General features: G+C 41.3%; 1 protein-coding gene across 1 annotated transcript in view; it reads left to right on the forward strand.

The window, feature by feature from the left end:
• SHC4 (SHC adaptor protein 4) overlaps positions 1–22215 on the forward strand; it is a 141448-nt gene that overhangs the window by 48603 nt on the left and 70630 nt on the right. The window contains exons 3-5 of the mRNA XM_077472634.1: positions 12681–12744; positions 16460–16579; positions 21246–21299. Of these exons, the coding sequence (XP_077328760.1) occupies positions 12681–12744; positions 16460–16579; positions 21246–21299 (238 nt within the window). The remainder of the gene's footprint in view (positions 1–12680; positions 12745–16459; positions 16580–21245; positions 21300–22215) is intronic.

Here is a 22215-nt window from a genome sequence, read left to right on the forward strand (position 1 = left end):
CCATTTAGGGCCCTTTCACATTGACCAGTTTTTCTTCCATTTTTGCCTTACCAAAAGCGAAGGAAAAATGCATGGATGTTAAAATCGATGGAATTCTTAACACCAGTCCGTTGCACGTCAGTAGCATTTATAAATTTCACCTCCCCATTGAAATGAATGGAAAACACATACGAAATGCAGCGAAAACACCCATGGTTGCGTTTTTTGTACATTGTCACATGTCCTTTTTTCACAGGTGCAAAATGCATCAGAAATGTGTCAAAAACTCATATGAGCATTTATTGCATTTTAGCAACTGATCAGTGTGAAAGCAACCCTAGGATTCAATCTGCACATGAAATGTTCCAAGGAAGGTTTAAGATATTCAGGGCAATGCTGTAATATGCTGTAAAAATGAAGTGCTCTACTTCAGTATATAGACAGCACATAATAAGAACAAATATTATTTATTTTTTAATCCACTTAAATCACTGGAGGTGAGGATTCTCACCACTGATGATGGGAGGGGTCATGAAGGGATTGGGGAGCCACCTTTCTATTTGAGGATGCTGCATTCACTGGGATGGAGATTCCAAAAAAGTGGTCTAATGGTTTTGTACAATCTTTGCTCAGAGCCTCTTTCCGTGAACCTTTTTCTACTTGAATAGTTATGGTATCTCACAAAAGTGAGTACACCCCTCACAATTTTGTAAATATTTTATTATATCTTTTCATTTGACAACACTGAACAAATGACACTTTGCTACAATGTAAAGTAGTGAGTGTACAGCTTGTATAACAGTGTAAATTTGTTGTCCCCTCAAAATAACTGAACACACAGCCATTAATGTCTAAACCGCTGGCAACAAATGTGAATACACCCGTAAGTGAAAATGTCCAAATTGGGCCCAATTAGCCATTTTCCCTCTCCGGTGCCATGTGACTCGTTCGTGTCAAGGTGTGAATGGGGAGCAGGGGCATAAAATTTGGTGTTATCGCTCTTACTCTCTCATACTGGTCACTGAAAGTTCAACATTGCACCTCATGGCAAAGAACTCTCTGAGGATCTGAACAAAAACAATTATTGCTCTATATAAAGATGGCCTAGGCTATAAGAAGAAGATTGCTAAGACCCTGAAACTGAGCTGCAGCACAGTGGCCAAGACCATACAGTGGTTTAACAGGACCACTCAGAACAGGTTCCACTCAGAACAGGCCTCATCATGTTCGACCAAAGAAGTTGAGTGCAGGTGCTCAACACCACTTGCTTGTGCTTCATATCCAGAGGTTGTCTTTGGGAAAAAGACATATGAGTGCTGACAGCATTGCTGCAGAGGTTGAAGAGGTGGGGGGGTCAGCCTGTCAGTGCTCAGACCATACGTTGCACACTGCATCAAATTGGTCTGCATGGCTGTCGTCCCAGAAGGAAGCCTCTTCTAAACATGATGCACAAGAAAGCCCACAAACAGTTGGCTGAAGACAAGCAGACTAAGGAAATTGATTACTGGAACATGTCCTGTGGTCTGATGAGACCAAGATAAATGTATTTGTTTTAGATGGTGTCAAACTTGTGTGGCGGCAACCAGGTGAGGAATACACAGACAAGTGTGTCTTGCCTACAGTCAAGCATGGTGGTGGGAGTGTCATGGTCTGGAGCTGCATTAGTGCTGCCTGCACTGGGGAGCTACAGTTCATTGAGGGAACCATGAATGCCAACATGATTTACTGTGACATACTGGCACAGAGCATGATCTCTTCACTTCAGAGACTAGGGCCGCAGGGCAGTATTCCAACATGTTAACGACCACTGCCTTGCTAAAGAAGCTGAGGGTAAAGGTGGTGGACTGGCCAAGCATGTCTCCAGATCTAAACCCTATTGAGCATCTGTGGGACTTCCTCAAATGGAAGGTGGAGGAGTGCAAGGTCTCTAACATCCACCAGCTCCGTGATGTGATCATGTAGGAGTGGAAGAGGACTCCAGTGGCAACCTGCAAAGCTCTGGTGAACTCCATGCCCAAGATGGAAAAGGCAGTGCTGGAAAATAATGGTGGCCACACAAAATATTGACACTTTGTCTCAATTTTGACATTTTCACTTAGGGGTGTACTCACTTTTGTTGCCAGTGGTTTAGACATTAATGGCTGTGTGTTGAGTTATTTTGAGGGGGCAGCAAATTTACACTGTTATACAAGCTGTACACTCACTACTTTGCATTGCAGAAAAGTGTCATTTCTTCAGTGTTGTCACATTAAAAGATATAATAAAATATTCACAAAAATGTGAAGGGTGTACTCACTGTGAGATACTGTGTGTATATATATATATATATATATATATATATATATATATATATATAGTTACATAGTTCTTAAGGTTGAATAAAGACTCCAGTCTATCCAGTTCAACCTGTTATGTCTTTACCACTTCCAATGTCTTTGTGTATATTGTGTTCAACAAGATACCCGTCTAAGAGTTTTTTTTAAATTAGCATAATTTTTTCTGAAACCACCAATTGTGTAAGGGAGCTCCACATCCTTACTGCTCTAACAGTAAGAAAAAAAACCTTTACGCAGTTTAAGGTTGAACTGCTTCTCGTCTAACTTCATTGAGTGGCCATGCATCTTCTTGATTAACCCAAGACTGAATAGTTTCCTCCCAATGCTGGAATTATAATTAAGATATTTGTATATCACAATCATATCCCCTCTTAAGCGTCTCCTCTCCAGGGAGAATAAGCTTAATGTTTGTAATTGTTCCTCATAACTGAGATCTTCCAACTCTTATTAGTTTTGTTGCTTTTTTCTTCACTCTCTCCAGTTCCAGCACATCCCTTTTGAGGACAGGTGACAAGAACTGGACAGTATACTTAAGATGTGGCCAACCAGAGTTTTTTAAAGTGGCAGAATTATAGTTTTAACTCTTTAGTAGATACCCTTTTTAATGCACGCTAATATTCTACTGGCCTTGCTTGCTGCCTCTTAGCATTGCATGCTATTGCTAAGTCTCTCATCGATTAGTACCCCCAAATCTTTTTACAGCCTTGATTTCCCCAGAGGTTTTCTCCCTAGCGTGTAGCCTGCATTCATATTTTTAACCCCCAAGTTCATTACTTTAAATTTCCCTACATTGAACTTAATTTGCCATGTGTTTTCCCGCACTCTATTTTATTGAGGTCTTCCTGTAGAGTTTCTATATCCTGTTGTGAAGTTATTACCCTGCCTAAGTTTTTATCATCAGTAAACACTGAGATTGAATTATTTATCCCAACCTCTAAATCATTTGTAAACAAGTTAAACAGGATTGGTCCCAGGACAGAGCCCTGGGATACCTCACTAATAACTGCAGAACATTCAGAAGATATGCTATTTACCACCACCCTCTGGACATGACCCTTTAACCAGTTTTTTTTATCAATGAACATATACTATTGTCAATGCCAACAGAACAGATTTGTTGATTAATCGTTTATGGGGTAAACGATTTATGGGGTTTATGGTGTCAACTGTTTTGGTGAAGTCTAAATACATTATATCCACCAGCCTTCCTTTATGCAGATTACAGCTCACTTCCTCATAGAATGTTAATAGGTTAGTCTGGCAAGAACTATTTATCATAAATCAATGCTGGTTACTACTAATGATGCTTTTCTTATCTGCACATTCTTGGATATGGTCCTTTATCATCCCCTACAATCGTTTACGAACTATTGATGTTAGGCTGACTGGCCTATAGTTTCCATGTATGTATCTGTACCCATTCTTGAATATTGGTACCACGTTAGCTTTACACCAATCTGCTGGTACCCTTCTAGTCAGTAAGCCTTCCTTAAAGAGGAGTGCCACCTGCAAAAAAAATATTATAAGTCAGCAGTTACAAATACTGCAGCTGCTGACTTTTAATAAATGGACACTTACCTGTTCCAGGGTCCCGCGATGTCAGCAGCAGAAGATGAGAAATCGCTCGACTCACGGCTGCCCCCGCCGCCATCCTCTGTCAGGGAATCGGGAAGTGAAGCGGTGCGACTTCACTGCCTGGTTCCCTACAGAGCATGCGGGATTCGTGCAGCGCAATGAGACTGTGTCCTGGGAACTGTGTGTTTCCCAGAACACAACGGGGGCGGGGCGGGGCATCTGCGGCTAGCTGTGGCTAGCTATTCCCGGAAGTGGGTGCAGATAGCTGGATTATCCAGCTATCTGCACCCCCCCTCCCCCCTGAAAGGTGCCAATTGTGGCGCCGGGGGGGGGGGGGTTCAGATGAGCGGAGCTTCCACTTGAGGGTGTAGGTCCGCTTTAAGGATTAGGAATAACGGTTTAGCAATGACTGTTATTACTGTTATGAAAGACATCAAACAAAAATCTTAATTGTGTAAAGTGTGATACATAACCACAAACATTTCTTACTTTGATATCTCTTAATGAAAGTAAATATGAAAACTATAATTAATGTGCTCAGTCAGACAGGCCATGAAAAGTTCATGAGAGATCCAGTGAAGAAAAAATAGAAAATAAAAAATAACATTAAAAAATGGCTACGCAAGCCATATTGTAATGTAATGTTATTAAAAATTACCTTTGCTTTACAAATTGCAGAGGGTGTGCAGAATGCCTCCAAAAATTTAATTTTCTGCTTGTGTCATTGGCTCAATGATTTTCTCAGAATTGTACACTAAGATACAAGTCAGATTTTCAGCATCCTTTGCAACAAAAGTTTCAATTTTCGCAGAGAAACTCCCAAAGAGTTAATCACCTCTAAAGGGAAGCAGGCACTGCAATTTTTGTCCTTAGAACACTGCAAGTGCATCATCTGAATAATAAGGAAAACATCACTCCTATTCAGAGTCACTCTGCACATTGACATAATCAAACAGCTTTTTCTTCAGAGCAGAAACAGGTAGGTATTTTCAACAAAGTTTGTTAAAATCCTTGCATTATATGTTGATCACCCAGAGGGGAATGCTTTTTTCTCAGCAAAACAAAAAAATCTATTCAAGTATGTATTCTTAGCTTAAAAAGTCCCTTCTATTGCTCCAAGCCTCCAAATCTTCAAATTTCTTTCTTGGCTGCTGTGACGGGACTTCTTGTTAGAGGGTGGCTATGTTTGTTCTCCATGGTCCTCTGTATGTAAAAACGTAGCCATCCTCTCTTTTCGCTCCTGAGATGGATGAGATTTATAGTAGGCATAGAGCAGTGCACATGATGGCAGCTAACGCACGCTGCCACTCCAAACAAACATAAGTGAAGGGCAAAAAGAGAGGTTCAGGAGCTCGTGGAGGATGTTACAATGAGGCAGAAAAAAAAAAACACAGTAAGAAGCAATTTAATAAAAAATAAGTTAGAGGGCCATTAAATAGCATATGTGTATGTATTATTTTTGGAGAATAAGGTTTTTTTTACTGTCACTTTAAATAATGTAGTTATTTCTGAGCTTGCCATACAAAGACAGACACATGCTACAATGCAGTAGTAATAGAAAATAAGTGAAGCTTATTTGCAGTTAGAAAGGGAAAGTTTGGTACATCACTTGGTAATACAGAATTACAGGTATGAAGGGAAAGCTGTTATCAGGGTACAGCCCCTCTTTCTTGTGGCATTGTATGTAGGGGAATGACTGTTTATGCACATTTACCGGCGTATAGTGTTTAGAAAGGTATGAGCTTATACTTATTTTACTGGGCAGAATATTAAAGTGATACTAAAGTCTTGTTGTTTTTTTTTTTTGTTTAAAAATAATAAATATGTTATACTTACCTGCCCTGTGTAGTGGTTTTGCACAGAGCAGCCCAATCCTCTTCTCGGGTCTCTCGCCGGTGCTTCTGGCCCCTCCCTGCTGCTGAGTGGCTCCCGAGCTGAGCAGCTCCGCTCTGTGTGTCCATTCAGACATGGAGCCACGGCCCTGCCCCTTCTTTCCTTATTGACTCACTGACTTTGATTGACAGCAGCAAGAGCCAATGACATCCGCTTTGTGTTTCAGCTGCTCAGGAGAGAGAGTTTCAGACAGCCAAGTCTCTCCTACAACACTGCTGGATCAAGATGGGGCTCAGGTAAGTTTTAGGGGAGCTGGATGGGGGGGGGGGGGCTGCTGCACACAGAAGTTTTTTTTTATCTTAATGCGTATAATGCATTAAGATAAAAAAAAAAACCTTCTGCCTTTAGAACCACTTTAATTTATTCAAGCCAATGGAATCAAGTTAAGCATGCTTATGCATGCAACTTTATCCCATTGGCTTGAATAAATTAAAGTTTTGGCCAGTAGAATAAGTATATGCTCATACCCTTCTAACCGTGCATACATTATGCTCATGTTCCCTTTGTAAATTGCAGCTTTTGTGGTATTGTAATTGTATTCTAAACACTGCTCTAAATAGGTTCAGCTACTTCCCCCTGCATTCCAGTAAGTTATGGGATATATTGGATTGTGAGAGGCAAACCCTAGGTTGCATATTCATGCAGCTTCAGTCAATCCCTGGTCAAGAGGGTGACCAACAGGGGGCCTAGAACAGCAGCGCCCTTGTCCTGGTGGAGAGAGGTCCAGCCTGGAGGGGCTGTCTATCCTCCTAGACTATCAAGCTAAAGACTGCAGAAGGTTCATCAAGGTCTCAGTTAATGGAGAGCTGGGGTGCCAATTACCAAAGCTGTGAGACATGTCGAGGGAAAGCCTGCTAAGGATCTGGCCAGGAGGCTCACGGTACAGGGTCTGACTGGTACTAGAAGGAGCCATCCATGTACATAGGGAGACAGTGAGTAAAGACCAGAGAGAGAGAGATCCGTAAGGCTGCATTCACACCTGAGCGTAGCGTGTTTGAACGTTTTTACCGGCGTTTTGTCGCACGACAACGAGCGTTTTGTCACACTACAACGCGCGACAACGAGCGTTTTGTCACACTACAACGCGCGACGACGAGCGTTTTGTCACACTACAACGCGCGACAACGAGCGTTTTTTAACTTCGGCGTTTTTTTTCAGCCAATAGGAAAAATATTTTTCATCTGCTTATTTTTTCTTGAGCAGATACAGCGTCAAAACGCCCGTAGAAACGCTCGTTGTCGCGCTAAACGCTCGAATCGAGCGTTTCCATTAGTTTCTATGGGAATGAAAACGCCCAAATCAGCCCAATTCGCGCGAACTTGTTTGAGCTTCAGGCGTAGGGCTTCAGGCGACATGGAGTGGAGATGTGAACCATCTCCATTGAGAATAATGGATTTTTTCCCCTCCAGCGTTTTGTAGCTTCAGGCGTAGGGCTACAAAACGTTCAGGTGTGAACGGGCTGTTAGAGACTGTTGTTGTTAGACATCCTTTGTTTTTTGGAGAGACTGTTCCAGTTTCACTGGCTTAAGGCTGTTTCCAGTGTGGGATCCCCCTGAGCTGTATGCCCACAACCTCTTATACTAGAGGTCTACCTTGAAGAGGGTAACTACCACTGGAGAATGTCCTCTGTTCATTAGGCTCAGCCTTTCCAAGTTCTTCAAACAATAGTTTCTAAAGAGACACTTTTTGCCTGGTTATTGCATAGAGAGACTGAGAAACTGCTGTGTGTCTGGCTGCTCTGCACCCAATAGGTAATAGAACCTTGGACAAACAGCGAGATGGCTTGGAGTCTGCACTAATGATATATGCATTCAAACCATTGGAATGTGGTCTTTGCACTGTCAATAAACTGTATCATATAATAAAAAATAACCCATAGCACTGGGACTACCTGATGCTGGACATCCCTTCTCACCCACAACGATGTGTCTTGTTTTATTTGATCTCTAGTAAGTGTTATTTTTACCTTTTTGGCAATTAAAGTCTTTTAAAACTGGCACCTTTTGTTTGTTTTTGTCTTTTTAAATTTTTTATTCCTGAAAGAACAAGCTGATATTTCCAAAGGGGCAGGGATACCCATTACATCATTAACCTAATATGGCCATATTAGGTCAGTGATGTTACAAACATCTCCGCCCTTTGTGTGCAGTATGTCTGCTGCAGGTTGGGGAACCTTTTTATTGGTCAAAGAATGACAGCTCACTTCGAGGTTTGGACAACACAAGCTTATCCCTATTCGAATTCATATAGCAAAATGGCATCTATGACAATATTTCCTTTTTAGTTCGTTGTATTGTGGACTGGTGGACATAGTATGGCTACATGTTAGCTTGCATTTGGGGTTTCTACTTAAGAGAAGATTTTTTTTTTTTTTTTATGTATGCACCCTCTATATTGGCATGTTTTTGAGGGGCTACACATCTATTACAAATACATTCCTATCTAGCCCTCAGTCCTAAAACTGCTTAACTTACACTGCTTCTTCCCAAAATGTAAACAACTTTTGTACTGGCATGAACCAACTAAGAATAATTGAAGAAATTAGGCATTTTGTGCACGGATACATTTCACCCCATGCTCATTTCCAGAACTAGACAATAATGTCTTTTTGGTAGTACAGCATTTTACGACGGACAGATTTTTTGCTGAATAACTCTTTGTTTCGATATGATCTTTCTGTTTTCTTTAAACAATAATGCTTTGTGTTCAGTGACGAGCAGTGCTTTTTTTCTGCTTAAGAGCAATTTTTTTTCCCTAGAAGAATTCTTTACTTCTTATATCATCCTTCTGTTCTCTACATGTTACAATGAACAAAGAGAGCCTGTGTAATTGCAGTTAGTGGGCAAAAAAATGGTCATCTATGAAAAAACATAATACAATAAAATACAAAACAGGATTTTCCAGTAACATCCGTCTATTTGAGTTCTATTAACTTGTTAGTCATTCTTATACTGACCACCTCCATTGTCACTGAATTGGGGAATAGGGGACTTCAGTTCGTTTTTAATTCCTTTTTACAGTTTTGTGGCTATAGGAATGAAGAGTCTGTCATCAAACTCTTGTGGTTGGAAGTTGTTGGTGACCTTTTCACCCTGGATGGTGTGGATTTGATTTAAATCGTGATTTAAGCCACTAGTAAAAAGGCTTGATTTTAAATCAACTCAATTTAAATCATAATTTTTAAAGAGCAACTGTCATCTCTGTCCCATAGCGGCTCCTCCTCTGACCCGCTGTTGACTCATCATCAGTCCCATTCACTTTAATGGGACGGTTGGTGATGCGGCAGTGACACAACAAGGTGAGGGACGTGGCGACAGCGGGTGAGTGGATGGCCGTTAACAGGCGCTGCCATGATGGATCTGAAATGACAGGTGCTCTTTAAATGTAAGGACTTATTCTTGCTGGTAGCTAGAATCTTTAATATTTGCAAAAAATGAAGGTTTCTTATTAAGAATAATAAGCTGTCATTTTAGTAAAACAGCGATATCAGGACAGATTCAATCATACAGTTTTTAGTGTACATAGATTTGCAAAAACAATGGGCTACAGGAATATTTCTGAACTTTGTTTTATCTCATGGTTACTGTGAAATTGTTTGAATGCAGCTTGAAGAGCTTGGATTCATTGAAGTTTACAAAAAAATTTTAATATTGCGGAATATACAGCCTTGTGCTACATAACTGAGATCCATTTCATGATGAATAAACGAAATTAAACAAAAATAAACGAGATACGGAATGGGACTAGGCAGGGATGCCCACTGTACCCATTGTTATTTGCTATGGTGCTGGAGCCCTTTCTGTGCACGAGAGGGAAATAGGAAGATCAAGGGGATTTGTATTGGATCAACAGAACAGAAGATCTCAGCTTACGCAGATGATCTACTGTTGTACCTCTCCTCAAGAGCATTAGATGGAACTGGCGTTGGAAATAGACAGGTTTGGCCTTATATCGAATTTTAAAATAAATATTGAGAAATCAGTGTTAATGCCGAGCCATGTGCCTTTGAGGATGAAGGCCACCTTGCAACAATCTTTTCCTTTTGTTTGGCCTTGATTCTATATTCTATTTAAGGATCTATATCTCTTCAGATATAAAGCACCTATATGATCTAAACTATGGACCCTTGATGGTATCCATAATAAAAGACTTGCAAAGAGAAGTCACACTCTGACATGGTTTGGCAGGATAAACGCGCTTAAAATAAGTGTGCCCATAACACTCCCACAGACATTCTTTAAACAAATATGGAGGGCTTTTATGACCTTTGTGTGGGGAGATAAACATCCCAGGTTGGCATACGAGATTTTGATGAGACCATAATGGGAGCATGGGGTGGGACTCCTGGATATAGCGTTTTATTACAGAGCCATGGCCCTGGTTCGTATAAAAAACTGGTACTACGACTCTGCTAGTAAAATTTGAGTGCCGCTGGAGAAAACATTAGCAGGTAGGAACTTGGCCAGAGCCCCCTGGATTCCAGTTTATTATAGGGGGTTGTCAAAATATGCATCACCACTGACAAAGACAACACTATCCATTTGGGATAGAATGAACAGTACGGGAAAGTTTGCCCCCCCACACCAATATCCCCTTTAACACCATTGGAAGGATTTCCCTGGTTTTCCCCGGGGGAAGAGAAAGGGAGTTTAGATCACTGGGGAATGGACAGGAAGGCCCCACAGGGTAAATTTTTTATTGTTGGTTGTTTGACACATGTAATAGGGCACTGTAAAGCCCCCTTCTTAATTATACTTTGCACAAATGTTTTGCACAAATTGAGTTTTGGTTATGGGTAGGCAAGTGGGCGGGCTTTTTCCTTTTTTTTTTTCCTCTATTTTTTCTTTCTCTTTTGAAGAGGACATGATCAAGGATCTGGTGTGTTCTCAGAGTGTGTGTGTGTGTGTGTGTGTGTGTGTGGGGGGGGGGGGGGTTAGTGTAGTGTATGTTAATGAAAAGAGTTATATAGATATACTGTGCATCATTGATTTGTATCCACCCTGACCCTGGATAACACGTGTCTATAGTTTGTAGGTGTCGTTGAAGGTATAAGCATGTACATGCTGTTGACGATACTATTCTTTTATATTGCTCAAAGGGATAGCAAAGAAATCCCCAATGGGAAAAGACAGGTAATAAAGACCTGCAGAGTCACTGCTTTGAGCTACATCAAAGTCTAGTTCTAGACTAATTTTGCCACAGCTAAGTGTTATCATTATCGCAGGCTTTTGTATATATGAGCTACATCAAAGGCAGTACAGAGTCACTGAATTATTTTTACAAAAATGTTTTCACTATTTATCTGTGACCCAGTGAAGATTACACCCTAATCTACTATAGATCCATTAATGTATTGGGACAGCTTGACTATATGGTTTTGGATATGTAACTAAAGTAAAGAACACATAGATACCATGTTGATATGTTCTAGCTAAAACAGAACCCAGCAAACAATAATTTATTTTCCATTGTGCCAATAAAGAAGTGTTTACAATGTGGGAAGAACACATTTTGGATACATCAAGATTAGGTTGAGATATGTAGATGACGTTCTAATTAACTGAGCATTTTGTGGAATATGTGAATAAGAACAATGAGGTCATACAATTATCAGCCATGTTTTGGGCTAAAATATTTGATGGGAAAATATCCATCAAAGGGTACAAAAAAGATACAATGACCAATGAACTGCTTCACTATACAAGGTGTCACCCTACTCATGTCATGTATAACAGCCTATCTTCTCTAGACAATTTCTAAGGTTGAAAAGCAACAATACTGATAAGTGCAGTTTTCATGATCAGGCCACATGATTAAAGGGACATTTTTATGCATATTGGTATGAGGCCAATAGGTTTGGATAGGTGACAATTAGTTAGCTCTACAATGATTGAAACGGAATTAAATCACTTAGTATATTTTTTCAAAATTTTCACCAGTTTTATTGTCAAAACTTAATTGAACAAGCTGAAGTTAGAAGCTGATTGTCTACAATGCACAGCTGCACCAGATTCTGAGTGCACTAGCTTTAGTAAATCTCCCCCACAATCTTTACTCAAGTAAGTAAGGTTTTTTTTTTTATATAATACAATGAACTGTAACTGTTGAATTTTTAATTTATTTTATTATGAAGAAATTAAAAGGAGGTTCAAGAACACATAAAGGTGGCTTGTAATAGAAAGCATCCCTGGACAAGGTGTGCATGGATAATGGCAGGAACTATGTTAAGGATGACTTGCCTGAATCCTCCAAAAAATATAGTAAGGTGAGGGAAACCAGTTTCACTAGAGACTGCTTATAACTGAAATGGGTGAATTGATCCTTTAAAGTGTTACTAAACCCAAGAACCTGCATTCACTATATCTGGTCTCCCTCTGTACATAGAACATGGAAATACAATAGTTTTAGTAAATTTAAATTGCTAAATATCCTTTCTCATCAGCAGTTAGCGCAGTCTTGTGACTTCTATCAGTATCCAGTTAAAGCTTGTATGAGGAGTTTTCAATTCTACCCTCTATAAGACTACAGGACCCCTGACCCTCTGGACAGTGCTGAATGGCTCTGTGTTGAACACATGCACCCGCCCAAGAAAACAAAAACCTCTCTTGCAATACACACCAAACTGAGCATGTGCAGCCTGTCCCCTAGCCTCTGTTCTATCAAGAGATGGTTTGGGGGACTGTGAAAGAAGGGTAGGATCAGAGAAGAATAGATCACACAGCCTTTTTACCCAATGCAGAGGATTAACCTCTTTGGTACAACAAGCATGCTTAACTGCATATACAGACTGATTTTACTGTTGTGGATTTAGTAACACTTAAAGTGCGTAATCCTAATATATTTTATTATGCTGAATATCCCGATCGAAGCTGAATTGCTGTTTTAATATGTCTACAGGGAAGCAATAAGTCGCCTCTGTGAAGCTGTGCCCTGTGCCAAAGGAGCTGCAAGAAAACGAAAGGTAAATATTGCATAGTATTTAAAATGTAGCAAGCTATAACAAAATGTAAAAATGTTACTGCTGTTATTCCAGCATAATATAAAATAACATAGAATCAGGCTGATTTAATAAGGCATAGAGCAATATGAAAAGTGCAGCTGCATAGAAAACTTAAATGTGGTTTCCCATTGTTATTGCTCTAAGCACCAACTTTATAACATAGACCATTTTTTTGGACAATTAACATCAGCTTTGACGCATACCATGATGGTTGGATATAAATGCTGGATTATGCTCCTGACACATTAGAATTGAAGTAGTGGCTTGGATAAGCTAAGAAACGTCTTCAACAACATTGCAGAACAAGTCCAACTGAATGTGACTAACTACTACTAAATTTGTTCATGTGTACATTTACCATATATTGTAAATATATATATGTGTATATTGTGTTACAGTGGAATATCTGGCACATTATATCAATTTTTAATGTTAATATATAGTTCATTTTGAGTTTGGTTTTACCATACCTGAAGGAAACTGACACAAATGCAAGGAAGACATAAATGAAGGTAGTGTCCCTGGTTTGCACTGAGCCAAGGACTTCTGCAAAGTGTTAGTGCCAGATAACAAGTCACCTTTGGGTTTTGTTCTCTAGGGTCTTTGATATTTTAGACTGTAATAGCTGCGTAAAACAATTTCTCCATAAACTAGGGCAGGGGTCTCCAAACTATGGCCCTCTAGCTGTTCAGGAACTACAACGTTTAGTTTAAAAAAACAGCTGGAGGGCCGTAGTTTGGAGATCCCTGAACTAGAGAAAGCATTGCACAGATGTAAAGTTTGCAAATCCTACTTTTATGCTTGAGATTCTAGTGCAAGCAGATTCTGTAGAGGTCAACTTTCAAGTTTTCCTATTTCCAGTAAGAAATGACACATGATAACTTAATAATTTAATCATGTGATCTGTCAGCGGGATTCAAAAGCTCTTTTGTTTCATGTGATTTTAGTGGAGTTATCCTCTGTATGACTTGAGTGATGGAGGAAATTGTATAGGGAAATACGTAGTCTTACAATTAACAAATTACCATATAATTCACCATCCGAGAAAATGTGTCTGGTTTCATAATCCAAGAACGCACCCATTTTATGTAGAAGGTAGGAAACAGGCAGCCTTATTATGGGAGGATAAAAAACTTGGAATACTACATATCACAGAACAGGCTTAATATGTAAAATGTGTAATTAGAACTCTGACATCAAATAGTGGTAAAATTGTGGCATAATATACATAAATGAAAAAAAGCTTAATACATAGAGATTCTTTCATATTTTGCTTACATATCACTTAGCATATGTATTTAGCTCATATAACATCTGCCTAATTTGCTTGCTCTGAATTTTAAACCCTTAAGTTGGGTAACTGTACATTATTACTTTTTCCTTAAAGCAATCCTGTCAGCAGTGGCGGCCACTCCACACGGGGAGCTGCCCGTCTAATAAATGCCCGGCTCTTGATCTACATGCAGGGTGCCAGATGCATGGATTCCAATGGGTTTTATTTTTATTTTTGAAGCACGTGATTAGAGCCTGAGGCACTAATTGGCTTCAAAAAGGGGTGGGCTCACTTGTGTGACAATAGGGAATTATTATTCGCTATTGTCTTCCTGCTTCTCCTCCCGGGCAATCAGGAAGTGGGAGGAGCATGATTGGCCGAGAGGAGAAGCAATTGTATTGGCCGGTACCGGGGGGGTGGGCGGGGAGGATGTAAGGGGTGATCCGGAAGATGGCCGCCATCATCGGCTCTGCAGCTGTCATCTGCTCTGTATTACTGTCACTGCCAAGAGCCTGACTGCGTAAGCAACACACACGGGATGGGGGGGGGGGGGGTCAGCTTGGTCTGTTTGCTGCGCCAGAGGGAGGGGATCAGAGGGTTTGTTTAACACCCGGCCACTGCCTGTCAGCTGTTTTATTCTTTTAAACTGAATTCCAAGTATTGCTATTTTTGCATGCATGTGCCGTACCTGGAAGATCCCCCTGGAAGCTGGAAATCACTGTATTAGGCACAGCTACTACAGTGGTTGCTGCTAACTTCTGGGTCCCATGCCAAGCCCCGCCCTCCTGGAGGCTGCCCACGGGAGGTTGCTCTCTCTGCATGGACCCCTTTCAGAGCAAACGGTTTTCTCAAAGCAAAATGCTATCTAATTGGAGAAAGTGGAGATTAAGATGCCACTGTCCCACCTCTCTACCTTGTTCATCATAGACTACTCTGCTGGCCTACTATGGGTTAAATGCAATGAGGTGCATTCCACCTCCTTGGCATATCTCTTTAATTTAGAATTGACAGTTTTACTAAGCACCAAGAATACAGCTACCACTAAGCTCCTGGTGTGACTCTGACTGGAGCGATCCTGCTTTCTCACACAGCAGCCGTTCTGCCCACCCCTCTACCCCTTCAATTCACAAATGGCTTTGTATTTTGTGATTAAATTCACATGATACAGAGCTTTCTGTGATTGAGCAAGATGAGATGAGGGGTGGGCAGAGCAGCTAAAAACATGACTGCAGCTGCAGAAGCTTAGACTCCAAGGTCTAGCGTTGGAGCACCAGAAATGTAGAGATTGTTCTACTCTCAGTAAAAATGTAAATTGTAACTTAAAGAGTTAGGTCCATGAGGTGGTATGTACCTCATTGGACTTAAAGAGAATCTCTCCTATAAAAAAAATTAAAAGCCAAAAACTGTAGCTGCTGACTTTTTGAAAAAAAAGCCACTTGCCTGCCCCACGATCCAGCGCTGTGCTCGCCCCAGGCAGTTTCACCTGCTGTCTTCTTTCCTTGGTGCCGGCATCTTAACTGTGGGCACCCGGCCGTGACAGCTTGCAGCTTCACAGCAGGGTGCCCACTGCACATGTGCGAGTAGCACTGGGCATTGTGAATGCTTTTGCAGTCTTCTGAGACCTGTCACATGTCCCAGAAGAATAGGGGGAGAAACTTCCGCTTCTGATCGCCTAGTGGCATTGGACCCAGATTTATGCAGGTACCATCACATAAGAGGTCAATTGGCCACAGCTCGAAGAGCCCCTAGCAAACTCAAGAGGAACCCATGAAACCCTAGTTGAAAATGGCTGCACTAGTCCCTAATAGGTGCTTGGATTGGTCACTATTAATAACCCATACATCACAACAGCAGCCTTCATATGCAAAATGCTCTGTCATTAAAACTTTCTATATTGTTTCACAATAACTATATTCAAACCTGCAATTAAAAATATCAGTTGGAAAGTGAAAATATGAAAGTATGAATTTTGCTGATGATTTGGGGCAGAAAGACAATTCTAAAGGACGCTTTTTGAAATAATGTTGAGAAAAAGTATTTTTATACAGTTAAATAAACATATCACATTTGCCCTGTTATATAGTACTACGCCTGTTAAAATGATATATTCCACAGGAAATACTGCATAAGCAATATTCATGGAATCTGCTCAGTTATAGAATGGAAGTACAAGCAAATTATTTTAGCTACTTTTGTATATCAGTGATTTATATTTAGCAACCAGTCGGATGCAGGTTTTGGTCAAAGTGTCCATTTGAAGGTTATCGTGGTTTGCCTATTATGATTAATCCATCCAGACATCCCATTTAGACAATGGATATTTGTAACAGTTTAAGAAATTCATATAAAGGGTATTGTTAGAAGCTTTGAGAAAATAACTGATCATTTTTTCTTTTCCTTCAGCCTCCTCTGAAGTTTCTGTCGTCTGTTCTGGGGAAGAGCAACCTCCAGTTTTCAGGGATCAATGTCAAGTTGACCATCTCCACAAACAGCCTTACCCTGACAGATATTGACACTCAGCAGGTGGGTTTAAAGGAAGACAACTTGGAGACATATGCAGCAAAATATACTAAATACATGTTCCATATACTATATATTATACGTAACTGCAGTAGTTCCATATAACTGTTGATTTATATACCTATTATAAACTGGATTGAAGCTTTCATTCAACCAGTGTGCTGATGGTTCTGAAAACCAAGACCCAGGATTGGATATTTCATCCCTCCCAAATCTCTACAAAATCTCTCAGCTCCAGGTCCCAAACCAGGCTTTACCAACCACTGAGGAAACTAAAAAGCTAGGTTCCTCTGAATTAACCCCCCTGGCGGTATTCCTGAGTCAAGCTCGGGGTGAAAATTCAGTACCAAAAGCGGTAACCCCGAACCAGACTCGGGATCGCATCGCTGGATCCCGGATGAGTTTACTTACCTTATCCCCTGGATCCAGCGATGTCTCCCCGCACTGTGAGCGGCTCGTCCTCAGCTTGATGTATCACATCGCTGGGCTTCATTCCCTGCGAGCGTTGCGACGCACGGGGACGGAGAGCGGTGCCAAATTCAAAAAGTAAAACACACACATTACATACAGTATAATGTAATCTTACAGATTACATTGCTGTATGTAATCATTTCACATCCCCTTTGTCCCTAGTGGTTTCTCCAGTGCCCTGCATGCAGTTTTATATTATAAAAACTGTTCTTTATGCCTGGAAACTGGAGATTGTCCATAGCAACCAAAACTGTCCCTTTACAGCAAAAGTGGTTTTAGACCAGCTAGAAAACAGCGATAATAAATTAGAATCACTCGCAGAATTGAGCGATAGAGATTTGTGGGGAGATCCGTCATCAAATACTGAAAAGTAATGACAGCGACAATTCTGCAACTGAGCAAATTTCAGTGTTTTTGATTTGATTACATTATTGAATCATTTTTATTATTATTATATTTTTTATTTGGTATAATTTTTTATTATATTATAATTTATGATTTCATTTTTCAAACATTATCATACCCGGGATGTCTGCTAGACTCTGGTTTGGACAGATTTAAGTGAGTAATTCCTAAGAATTACAGGACTACAATATAAAACACCAAATTTCCATGCAAAATAATTGTACCGCTTTCAGCACCTAAAATCTGAAATAATCATACCGCCAGGGAGGTTAAACAAGCAACCTGGAGCCCCTCAGCCCCCAAGCCATTCTTGTCACATAGAGAAAATGGGATGTTCTGTCCAATTTGCATCTCAGTGACAAGGTAAGGAAGGAAATGGAAAAAGAATTAAAATAAATATTACTTACAACCCTTTAACATCCTATTTGAAAGGTAACAATGAACTGGTTGGAGTTCCACTTCCAAGTGTATGTTCTCCTTTACTGAAGATTAAAAAAACAAAAAAAACTGTATGCAACTCAGTGTCCAATGAATAGTACATACCAAAGCTTATCCTGTTGTAAATGGTGAAGGTCCTCCCCAGGTATTTGTGGGCCTTTCCAGAAAAACTGTTGGCCCCATATTCCACTTCAAACTCCTGTTGGCAGGATGGGCTCAATAACACAATAGTGCGCCCCCATAGTGACCGCCTTTTAAACTTGGCGTATGTGCAGTGCGTCCTCTCCCAGCTCCAGCTTAGCTTGACAGTGGATGCGTATGTGTGCAGTGCGTGTTCTCCTTCGCCATCACCATTTACCAATACCATTTACAGCAAAAGGAGCTCTGGTATATACTATTCATTGGATAAGGAATTGCATAGGGGGATTTTAGGAAAACCTTTATGAAGATGAACTTACACTTTGAGGCAGCCATGCTCAACCATGGTTCCATGGAACTTTACGGTTCCTTTAGAGGTTTCTAGGGGTTCCTCAAGCTGTAGCAGACAGACTTCTCCTTTGATAGTGCCTGCATAGTTATGGAATTAATGCCAGTAAGCAGAGCCAGGTGTATGAACCCAATGATCTTTTTAGCTGTCTGTAAGGGTGACATTCTGACCATCAATGTAAGGGGGACATTTTCCTACTGACCACCAGTGAATAGGTTTTTGAGAGGGTTCCCTGAGACTTGAAAATAATTTTAAGGGTTATTCTGCAGTAAAAATATTGATAAGCGCTGCTTTACATTTTAAAGACATATTGTTTTAATACATACAGTATTGTGGTAAATTGGATGTGTTTTGGTGGTGATCCACCATCACCATAGGTCAGTGTTTCTCAACCTTTTTTCATAGTCAATGTACTAAATTGATGCACAATCCCGAGGCATCTCATTCTAAAATGTAAGAAAACAAAAGTAATGGTTTTACAGAACGCAGCAACGTCCATACATGTTGGACACCCAACATTACAGATTATTTATTCTTCCAAAGAAAATGCACCTTTGCACACTGGAACTGACTCCCTCACTCAACTAATGTGACCCCAGTGCTGATTGGGGGGGACAGCAGAGGGTCAAACATAAATGCTGTGCACCAAACACTCTCCTTATCACCTGATATATTTGGTTGTGAGGATGCTGGTAGCTGCAAATTTGTAATGGTGCACAATGAAAAGCTGTGGCTTTGTGTAACTATAGGGTAGGCTTCATCCACTTGTTGGCTTGCATACAATTTTGGGGCATTTTTTTGGCATTTTTTTGGCATTTTGCCAAGGCACCCCTGAAAGAGGAAGTAAACCCTGATGAGTTTACTTCCTCTTTCATTCCCTGCAAAGGCAAAGCATAATGGACTACTATGCATCGCATAGTAGTCCATTATGTGTCACTTACCTGACGCAGGAGCCAGCGATGTCACCGCTGTCCCCTGTAGTCCGGCGCATCCATCTTCTCGGTGGGGTCTCGCTGCTCTGCCGCTGTCATGCGGCGAAGCCGCAATGGCGTCACTCCCACGCAAGTGCACGGGAGCCGACACGCGCGGCATCTTCGTTGTTGATGGTGCCGCGCTCAGTGCGCCTAGTGTGAACTAGTGTGGCTAAATCCCTCAGGTTTGCATGACATGATCTATACTTAAAGAGGGATTCCACCAAAAAAAAAAAATATTAAAAGCCAGCAGCTATAAATACTACAGCTGCTGACTTTTAATAAATGGACACTCACCTGTCCCGGGTTCCAGCGACGCCGGCAGCCGAGGCTGATCGATCGCTCGGCTCTCGGCTGCTGCAGTCACCATTCTAGGTGAGGGAATCAGGAAGTGAAGCGAATCGGCTTCACTTCCCGGTTCCCTACTGCGCATGCGCGAGCCGCGCCGCGCAATAGGAAATCTCCGCGCTGTCACTGGGACCCGTGTGTGTCCCAGCAGACAGCGCGGCAGGGCAGGAAATGGCGTAGACTCCCACAGGAGTCTATGCCCGGAAGTGGGTGAAAATACCTGTCTTTGACAGGTATCTCCACCCCCCTCCCCCCTGAAAGGTGTCAATTGTGACACCGGAGGGGGGGAGGGATCCGATCAGCGGAGGTTCCACTTTAGGGTGGAATCCCGCTTTAACAGTCTAATGGTAAGCCATTGCCCAAATCTTACAATATCGACCTACTCATGTCTGTATTTTCTCCTCATTCTGGCCTTATTTGTGTCTTCCACTATCATTAGGGATGAGATGTTTGTGTATTCCCTCAATAAACAGTGAGCAACAAAAAGACATAGCATGGAGTCCTGCTGACCTAAATGATTTTTCATCACATGGTTATCCAGACAGACAGACTGCAGACTTGTTTCCTTTATATTATCAGCACAGAGGAGGAATTGTTTCAATATCTTGACTGATGGACCTTTAATGACCTTAAACTATCAAAGGACATAAATATTCCATGATGCTGTAACATCAGCCCAAAGCTACAGACCTTCATCTCTACAAAATGCTAATATTTAGACTCTTTACACACTGAGGCTGCAGCCACATTAGCGCTAAAGCGCCGCTCGTTTTAGTGGCACTTTACCGTTGTGTAAGTGGCACTTTTCAGCCGATAGTGGGGTGCTTTTAACCCCAAAGAAGGGGTTCAAAGCGCCCGTGTTGAGGTGCTTCCGGATAACTTTTCTGGCACTTTGGAAGCGCTGCCCATTCATTAGGCAGGGCGTTTTGGGAGCGTTAAACACAAACTCTCAAACTGCCCCAAAGATGCTGCTTGCAGGACTTTTCCTAATACCGCGCAAGTGCACCGCCCAGTGTGAAAAGACACACTAAAGCTCTGGAGGTCTGGCAAGGTATGCTGGATCTTCAGAGTGCATGCGCTGGTGACGTCACCCGCTGCATACAGGGTGAATATCTCCTAAATGGTGCAAGTTTAGGAGATAATTACTGTACCTTCATGTAAACCTTATTATAGGCTTACCTGTAGGTAAAAAGGACAATGTAGGCTTTACTGCTGCTATAATTCATGTCATGTCCTGGAGTGACAACCCTACTGAGCAGTGTTGTGTTAGGACTATATAACACCTCCCTCTCTTCTCAATGTACTTTTTAGTCCCTAGAGATAGCAGGGAACAATGTTAAGTGATAACAGTGCAGAAGCTTATCAAACAGATCTGATAAAACACTTTCAATGGTATATTTAACAGACCAAAAAGGAAAAAAGAAGAGAAATGTAGTGTTAGGGTTTACATAGACTTTAAGCAGTTGTAGATACCCTTACTTCAAAGTTTATGAACACTATTTGTAATTAGCAATTTATTTTTTACTATTGTTATTTTTTTGTTTTGTAGATAGTTGCTAACCATCATATGCAGTCAATATCATTTGCCTCTGGCGGTGATCCTGTAAGTATACAATTTCTTTATTGCATTTGGTTTAGTGGTGAGGAAGGCCATTGCAGGTTCTGATGTTCTTCGAAAAATGCTAGTTCTGTGGCTGTCAAGCTGGTTGTGTTGCTTCAGTAACTGAGAAAGGGTTGAAACCAGTACTAGGCAAACAGCATTTTCAAAAGGCTAGGAACGATATTGCTTAGTACTTCTCTAATGACAACTTTCCTGACATCTTATAAGAATGCTAGGTGCTTGGCTGTCACACTGATCCAGTGGTTTCAGTGTTTTATGAGTCACTAGCATATAGTACCCTAGCCTGTCCCTATACTATCCTAGCCTGTTCATATAGTACCCTAGCCTGTCCCTATACTACCCTAGCCTGTCCCTATACTACCCTAGCCTGTCCCTCTACTACCCTAGCCTGTCCGTATAGTACCCTAGCCTGTCCCTATACAACCCTAGCCTGTCTGTATAGTACCCTAGAAGGTCTGTATGGTACCCTAGCCTGTCCATATAGTACCCCAGCCAGCACAGAAAGCCCAGACACCATGGGCACACCAGGGGATGGGAGCAACTGGCTCAGGCTCTCAGCCATGCACTGAAAGGCTGAGCTAGGTGTTATAGAAGAGCAGACAGAGTCAGAATCTACAAACACTGTACCTGCTGACTTTTAATATAAGGAAACTTTACTGTCCAGGGATCCTGCAATGTCCTCACTTGAGCCAATTCTTCAATCGGCTTCGGGGGCAGGCGCCGGCATTTCTAGTAAGGGGAACAGAAAGTGAAGCCGCGCGAGTCCTGTATTCTTTGGGGACCTATGATATGTCCCAGAAGACTGCGGGGGATGGAGGGGGGGGGGACGAACTTCCAGGTCAGTGTAAAACCAGGTACCTGATATCCCCCTTTCCCACAAAAAAGTGCCAAATGTGGC

The sequence above is a fragment of the Lithobates pipiens genome, unplaced genomic scaffold, assembly GCF_037356315.1.
Source record: "Lithobates pipiens isolate NorthernLeopardFrog02 unplaced genomic scaffold, aLitPip1_a1.2 Scaffold_8, whole genome shotgun sequence".
NCBI classification, from domain to species: Eukaryota; Metazoa; Chordata; class Amphibia; order Anura; family Ranidae; genus Lithobates; species Lithobates pipiens.